We start from the raw sequence: 8,716 nt of genomic DNA on the forward strand, positions 1-8,716 counted from the left end.
AGGTTAAGCTCACTAAATAATTAGGTTAACTTATTTCGAAAAAAGCCTACATTTTCTTTTCAAACTTCTTATTGCCACCATAAGAGTAGTAATATATGTAATAATGTATATAATAATATTAACCTACAGGTTTTGTTGATGTTCTATTGTTTAATACCTTAATGATTTTAAATTTCTGTTGTTGGCTTTTTTTCTTTTTTTTTTTTAAATTGGAAGGTACTAGCAGAGGAGGAGGAGGATGGGGTACTGCTAACCAGAGGTACACTAATGTTATCCAGCCATCTACCTTTAAGTCTAATACGTGGGGTGGCAGCAGAGATCATGGAAGAGGATTTTTTGACTCCTCTGATTTTGGATCATCAGGCGGCAGCAGCAGAAGTACAGACTTTTCACAGAACAGATTCTCTGTGTTAACAAACAATCAAACTATTGCTGATGGCTATAAAGATGAAGAGGAGAGAATTCTGTAAGTTACAGTCCTGTCTCACTGAAAGCATTTGGAACGCGCAGTTTAAAAATTTACTGACTAGAGATAATGCAGAGGATGGGATCATGAGGGGGGAGCTGGAACGTGTAGTAAGGACCATAGAAAACACTACACCTGTTTCCCTTGAGTTATGCTGGCATGGGAAGAAAACCTTCCTTGTTTTGAACCTGGGTTGGGCAGCTAGATAGCTGTGATGTTAGTGAGATGGTATGGTATTTAAGTTGTGGGCAGGAGGATAATGAAGGAAACAAAGATTTTAGTACTTGAAAATAAGGGGTCAGAGCCCCTTGGACAGCATTTCAGCCATTTATTTTTTTTTTTAAAAAAAAAAACAACCCTCTTTGAGAAAATGAAATATTTGACTTAGTTTTTCCTGACACTTAAGATAACTTGTTCTGCCAATAGCAAAACTATTGAAACCTGGTTTCACGTGCGTGTATGTTAGAGTCAGCTGACAGTGACCAGCAGGGTCAAGGCGATTACAGGGCAGGTGATGAGAAGCAACAAGCAAGGTTTTGGAACCACTTTCCATTATTTTTTTAAGATTACATTAAGAAAATGCTTAACAGTTTATTTATTCAGCCTCTCAAAGATTAATGTATATTGTGTTACAAACATCTGAATTACTTAAAGTCTTTGTTTGGCTGTTACTATGTAGTGTCCACTTGCCCACTTTAGTTTTTACCCTTCACTGATTGTTTACATTTGGATTTACTTTTGTTGATGTAGCTTCTCTTTCTCTGCTTTTGCAATGTCTGGATTTTTATGCTTTGGATTCTTTTCCAAAAACTTATATGGAACACTTATGTCTCTTTTTTCCTATCTTTTTTCTTACTTTAAAAAAAAAAATTACTATTTGATACAGTGCATGTTCATTCACATTGTAAAATCATTTAGTATTGAGAAGGTTTTAAATTGTATTGCGATCTACAGCTTTAGGGAAAATCCTGTGACAGCATATGCCATACAAGGGTTAAAAAGTACTTTGTGTGTTTTGGGATTTTTTTTCTTAAGATCTGTTTTGATTTACTTGCTAGTTAGATGATAAGTAAACTGCTTTGAAGGGATGTTTATGTAACCTGCTGAATAACTGCATTTTTTCCACAGAGAACTGAGTGCTTCTCTTGTTCGTTCTGACTAGTATCACACTTCATTAATTTTCACAGTAGCAGGTACTTGAATCTGACTTTGGATTCAAACTATGCAATTGCTTCTGGTGGTTTTGTTTTGACCATATAATTTCACCTTCATCTGTGGTTTTATTTTGTTTTGTTTTCTAGCGAATGTGTAGTGAAAGACATGGAAATTTGGGAATCTTCAGGACAATGGATATTTTCATCTTATGCACCGATGAAAGAAAAGCCGAATGTCTCGGGTGAGTAATGTTTTTAGTGTTGCCATGTCTTGCTGCTATTTAGGATGTTTCTTACACTTGTCCACACTGTTGTACCTCTGTGGAGCCATTTGCGAGGTGATGATTTGCTTTGTCATGCAACAGAAAGGAGTATTGGATTGGAGTATTGGCAAATTCATTTTGGACATTCACATCTTTGAAGTTCTGTAATGAATCTTTTTTGTGTCACCCAAATGTGACTGACTTATTACAGATAACGTACCAAGACCTATTTCTTGGTAACTAGAGAGGGCAATTCAAAGTATTAGTATATTTTCTTGGAGGTTTTTTATTATTCCTCTTTTTACAGGCTTTACAGATTTCTCACCGGAAGAGTTGCACCTGGAGTATTATAACTGCAGAGCAAACAATAACATTCAGAACTATGTAAGTATTTTCAAAATGCTGACTTATGTAGACACATTTCAGAATAGGACTTTTTACTATTCTTCAGGTGGCAACTCTTGACTCATTTAATTACCAAACTCTAGGAGATTTTCAGAATGCCAAAATATTTTGTAATTTCTGTGCACCAAATAGAATGCAAAATACCTGCTAGTCTGTGTGCTCTACTCTAACTTCCTGTTTCTGTCTGAGATCACAGGCTCAAACTGTCAGATTTGGGCTTCTAAAACTGGTGGCCTAAACGTCTTGACACATCAGCTCCTACAAAAAGTGGTGGCAATAGACTTTCAGCTAGTCTGATTTAAATGTATGGTCTTTTCTCAGTCGAGACACTCCTTGTCTTAGTCTTGTCCCTGTTCTTGTGTTATTTCTAGAAGTTATTTGAGTCCCGTCTCAAAAGTTTAATGTCTCATGTGCTGTTAGTCAGTTTGTTATAGCTGGATGTAGAGTGCTTTTGGTAGAACACTGAGGAAGTTTCTTGGACCTTTTTCTTTTACATACCTTCATTGGAGGGAATTAATGCTGAATATAGCAGATACATTTAAAGGAGTATACACATTTCTAGAAAGGAAGTAATATATATGTTTTTATATACATATATATAAATTTATTTGTATTGTTTGTCCCTCATAGTTCTATCAAGATCAAGGAAGCTAGTGCAGTTTAATGTCGTGCTAGAAAAGGAAATAGGCTATTGGATAGACACATGTACAAACTAAGTCAAGCTGGATCACAATCTTTCCTCTTCCCCTTGGTTCTCTGTTACAGAAGGAATGGCTGTTGTCACCACTCTTGCTTCATGTGTTCAAAATTAACAGAATTGCATTTTCAGAGACAGAAGAGAATTTTGTTTTGTTTTTAAAAATGTCAATTAAAAAAATAAACTGAAATTATTATACAATGCACTGTGCCTGGCTATTAAAAAAATAATAATTATGGTCTCACTGAAGCATTGAATGCAAGTTTTTGAAAGTCTCAGTATATGGATGATTATTGTATGATACAGTTCTCTCACAGAATGTCTAAGAACAGCATGTCTTTTCCAAAGCGTGTGTTTCTATTTTTAAACTGGGTCAAAATCTGAATTTTCCAGTCTGTTGTACAAGAGCTGATACCAGGCAACGTGATCTTCCAGCATGTGACTAGACACAAAAGAATTATTGATGTTTGTGATGTAAGACCCTTTTGAAAAATTAAGGAATTTATTTACAAAGAGATTACTCATTCCACTCTTACAGGACATTATATGTTTTAATAGGTTAGTTTTTACAGAAAATTAAATTAGGTCAGGCTTAAAATAAGGTGTGTTGATAAATTTATTCAATGACTTTCCAGTTTCTTGTTTAAAACTTTAATCATGGTCATCAGACAGACACAGGTACTGTTTATTGCTGCATATGTTCTGTGCAGTAATCTGTTGGATCACATTGAAGGGGCTGATTTAAATTGAATAAGTTAATTTCTGCAAAGCTGAATATTTCAGGGTGATACTATTAAAGTGTTATGAATTATAATGTTTTGAAAGTAGGCATTTTTTTTCTGAAAATGTGGGAGAAGCTCAGGCAAATCTTAGGACTTCAGCTTAATGAGTGAGCACTTAAGCGGACAATATGTAACTGAAAGGAATTGTGTGTTAATAACACAAATTTCAGCTTATCACCTTGAAGTTTTGGGAAAGCGAAAATCTTGTCTTCTTGGCTTAATGAAGTTTCTTTTCTAATTTTAGAAACCTCCTCTCAGTCTAGTTGTCAGATCACCATATTTTCATTTTTTTTAAGTCTTCACCAATAACAAAAACATGCTTTTTTTTTTTTTCCCCTGTTTTTAGATAAATTCTGTCCAAGAGTTAGCGAAACAATGGAAGAATCGGCTGCTTCAGTTGAAAGCTTTAAGTGCATCAACAAAAGCAGCTTTGGTAAGTGTCCATGAAAGGTAAAATGTTTCTGTTCATTATGCCATTTTTTAAATTAATCTTGGACAAGTATTTTTCTTAAATTCACGTTATTTAAGACGCATCCCACCAAACTGTCCAGCAAATGTCAGTGTTAATTTCTGCTACAAAGATTTCTAAGACATGATAGTTGTAATATGCCACCTTATTTTTAATTAAGAGATCTTGCAAATATTACAGAATCACAGAATGTTAGGGATTGGAAGGGACCTCGAAAGATCATCTAGTCCAATCTCCCTGCCGGAGCAGGAACACCTAAATTCCATAGAATCTTCAGCTGTTATCAAAGTATTTAACTGCACTTCTACTAACTTTGTATAAATAGGTGATAGTTGTTGCTTTGAAGATTGCTGAGCACTCCATTTTACAGCCAAATATACATGATTCTTTTAGAGCATCCTTGTTTGCACCTAAATAGCTGAGACATGAAAATGATTGATTCCTAGATACATTGGCAATTTGATGGTAGATCTATGAACTGTTTTGAAAGTCTCAACTACGATGTGTTATATTCTGGTACTGCAGCCTTGAAAAACATCTGGCATGAAAGTGTTTGGCTGACTGGCAGGATGAAGACTTTGACAGTAATCTTAGAACGCTCCTGGGAACATTAGAGAAAGTGGAAAGGGTGTAAGGAGGAATTTCGTAAGAGAGTAATGATTGCAGTTTGAACACTGCCCCATCTCCCCGTCTATGTGTTTTTTTATAGGTGATAGAAATGTGACTGCATATTCTATCACTGCCTGAGTCAGGTGAACATGAAAGTCTGTAAACACAGTTTTGGGTCTTACATCCACCTTTCTCTGGAATCGTGAAATCAGTGAATTGCAGGACTGTGTTACGAAAACCTTTAGTTAACTAAGGAAAGCAGTGAATCAGGATGGTTCCATGTTAGCAAGGCAGCAGCTGGATCCCAGGTTTGGAATACTATCATTGCAAGCCAAGTGAAAGTAACCATAGCTTAAGGTTGGTATGCAGTTGAGTACATGTATAGTAAGAGGCAAATATCCACCCCACCTTTTCTTCCGTGTGCTGATGTTGATTCTTCCAAGGTGTAATCAGCAGACAAGACCAGAATTGTCCTCCAGGCTCTCTTAAGATAAACAGGGAATTTTGGTAATGCCAGACTGAGAAATTGATAGATAGGTGGAAGAGAAAGAGTTTGGATAAAATTTGAAGATATAAAGAGCTGTTGTTCCTGGGAAGGTAACAGATTTGTGAATCGAGATGTATCGGAAAAGAATTATTGAGTTAAAGCCAATATTAAATAATCAGGGGGACAGAGTGAGTTGATTTAGGTGGAGTCTACGTGAAGTGCATTATACGATCATACCCCTTCGTATGTTCAGTCCTGAAGGTGAAGAAGTGGTATTTGGGCTTTATATTTTGTGTTTCTTGAGTGTTTTACAGAGAATAGCACATAACCTTAAAGCATTTTGTTCATAGCTGCAAGAGCATGCAGTTGTGTCGAAAGAGATCAGTGTCTAACTTAGTCTAAGTTGTATTAAATCGGACTGGGCAGCTCTACTTTTCTTCCAGTATTTATTGAAAGACACTTCCCTGCTTTGGAATCTAGTTTTCATGTATATGTTTGGAATTTTTTAAGCTATCTGAATTAAAGAACACGGTCACTCAACCATTGCCTTCCTTTGGATTTGGAGGACAGCAAACTTCAAGCTTTGGGTCGTCAAGTAAGTGCCTGCATTAAGAACCAACAGTTAAACATTTTCTTGAGATTTTCTTCTTCTGCTTTATTGAAATACAGCAATGGTTTGGTATCACAGGTATGCACATTCTAACATTTTTTATAAATTTTATAATTGCAGGCTTTCCTGTGAACAGCAGCAGTAACAGTGCTAGCAGTTTCTCCTTTAAAACAAGTTCCAGTCTTGTCAGTGCATCATCTGGAAACACCCCTGCTTTTGGGAGCTCATCTGCTGGTTGTACTCGTCCTGCATTTGGTGTGACGTCCTCTCCTAGTGTATCCCATTCTGTTGGTTTTGGCAGCCCGGCAGCTCCATCTGCAGCCTCCTTCTCATTTAAAACTTCTGAAACAGCTAGCGGTTTTGGAACTTCTGGGTTTTCAGGGTTTGGCAATTCTTCTGCTGTGACCTCTTCAAGCACCACTCTGCCTACAGCCTTTGGAGCTTTTAATGCAGCAGTGTCAGATTCACCCTCACATTCAAGCAGTACTTTATTTGGACAGACTGCCAGTGCCTCTGGACTTAACATAACATCAGCGTCTTCTGCAGTCACAAACAGTACTACATCAGAAAAATTATTCACACCAAAGGGTGACTTATCAGCTGAAGAGTTGAAACAATTTGAAGCAAAAAAGTTTACAATGGGAAAGATTCCTCTTAAGCCACCACCATTAGAGCTTTTAAATGTTTAGAACTTTTAAGTTTATTCCGAAATAACATGTTTTAGTCACTTCTCTGATTACTCAGCCACAAAATTGTTGAGGTGTGCAATAGCATGCTTCCACTTGAGTTAATTTTCGTTTCATCTCTAAGTCTTCTGCAGTAGTAAACCTACAGGTATAAACATTTGAACATTGTATTTTATCATACCCTAGTTATTTTGGAACCTTTTACATCCAAAAAATGAACTAATGAAAATAAACTTTAAAGTTCCCTTTTATATTTTGTACTGTGAAATTCTGGGCAAAAACTATATTAAAAAGGCTTTGTCAAAAGTAAGAATGCTTCACTGAGGTATTCACGGCCTACTGTGAATAGAATGCTAGAAAGAAATGGATCCAGTGCCAATTCTGCTTGTTGTTGGACCACCTTGTCTTTTGCCTCTTATTTAAAGGGTTCAGGCAGCCTTTGACAGTTGTTTTTGAAGACAGAGGGCTCCTGTGTGGTTTGTACTGAGCTGCATGCTTCTGTCACCCAGGAGTCAGTTACATCTCCCAGCGGATGCAGTTCAGCTTGTGTTAGTTGTTCTGCTAGAGGTCACTGTGCATGCATTAGTGTAGTGCAGCTGGGGAAGGACAGCTTTGACAGCGTTCATTAACAAGGAGCTTGTGGCTTGCTATTTTGACACCTCTTAGAGAAAGTTTTGGCAATTGCAAAACTACTTAGTACATTTATGTGAATTAATGCATTATGCTGTCTGGTTCTCAAAACTTGATGGGTGCATATGTTAGCAATACCTTTTCTGAAATAATGCTATTAAGGCATATATTTTGCTAAGATATTATCATGCAGGGGTAGAAATCTTCCAGAGGAGGTATTAGAGGCAGGTGAAGAGAACATTTGTTCTTGACCAAGCCATCCCATTAACTGTTTAGAATTACCAAACCTGACGTTTAAGAGGAAAGCAAAAGTTTACTCCAAGATATACATTGTTGTGGTTTAACCCCAGCTGGCAATTAAGCAGCACACAGACCCTCACTCAGTTGTCCATCCCCGCCCCGCCCCTGCAGTGAGATGGGAGAGAGAATTGGGGGGGGGGGGGGGAAAAAAAAAAAAAAAAACACCAATGGAATTCCCCTTTAGTTGGTTTGGGTCAGCTGTCCTGGCTGTGTCACCTCTCAACTTCTTGTGCACCCCCATCCTCCTTGCTGGCAGGGCAGTATGAGAAGCTGAGAAGTCCTTGAGTTAGTGTAAACATTGCTCAGCAACAACTAAAATATCAGCTTAGTATGAATGTTATTATCCTAAATCCCAAACACAGCACTGCACCAGCTACTGGGAAGAAAATTAACTCGGTTCCAGCCAAAACCAGGAAAACATAAACAAACGGATTGTTTCATTAACACTTGAAGATAACATTTCATTTCTTGCTATCGACCCATGGTCCTACTTAAAACCATTACAGCTATGTTCCTACCATCACATCCCAGAAGGTGGCTTGCTAAAACAGCATGAACAAATCTAAAGTTTACAGTGATAGGCCATGGGTAGGCATTCTGCAGGCTTCATAGAAATCCAGGTTCCTCAGTCCACGTGCTCAGTGTAGCTGTACCAGAAACTTGCATGTGTTGTGTTATAGCACTGGGTTACTTACATGGATTTTTCTGGTGATGTTTTATAGATTAAATAAGTCATCTGCTTTTTATTATTGTTGTTAATGACCGGCACAGGCTTCCTGCAACTCACAAACAAAATACCGATACATTGGCCCAGAGTTTTATTTAATTCTTATGAAATGTGTTTTTCCAAGCAGGGTCTCTGGGGCAGTACTGAGACTTGCACAAATTAAGACACATACATCTGTCAGGGCTCACTTAGCCCTGGACTGTTTGTGCCAGTTACTTGGATTTTGACACAGGGACTGAGGAACATACCAAAACCCATTACACCACAGTAAGTTGCAGAAATCCCCCATTTTGTTAAACTCATTTTTGTAAAAATTTAGTATTTAACAACAAACAAACAAGTGTTTGTGGCTTGTCAGATGAATTCCATAACTGCCTGAGCTCAGTCTACAACATGCCATACCCTTTCCTGTATTTCATTTGTGAAGCCTT

At 37.4% G+C, this 8,716-nt stretch overlaps 1 protein-coding gene across 1 annotated transcript; it reads left to right on the forward strand.

Moving 5' to 3' along the window:
• Positions 1–216: 216 nt before the first annotated feature.
• NUP42 (nucleoporin 42) lies at positions 217–6,666 on the forward strand (the record flags this gene model as incomplete). The annotated part of the gene is given in 7 exon segments (XM_010173834.2): positions 217–466; positions 1,768–1,862; positions 2,191–2,267; positions 4,114–4,200; positions 5,843–5,927; positions 6,063–6,626; positions 6,629–6,666. Coding segments are annotated over 7 exon segments (1,196 nt in total), but the record flags the coding sequence as incomplete, so codon positions are not given.
• Positions 6,667–8,716: the final 2,050 nt, after the last annotated feature.

This window comes from Antrostomus carolinensis, unplaced genomic scaffold, assembly GCF_000700745.2.
Source record: "Antrostomus carolinensis isolate BGI_N321 unplaced genomic scaffold, ASM70074v2 scaffold54548, whole genome shotgun sequence".
Classification (NCBI taxonomy): Eukaryota; Metazoa; Chordata; class Aves; order Caprimulgiformes; family Caprimulgidae; genus Antrostomus; species Antrostomus carolinensis.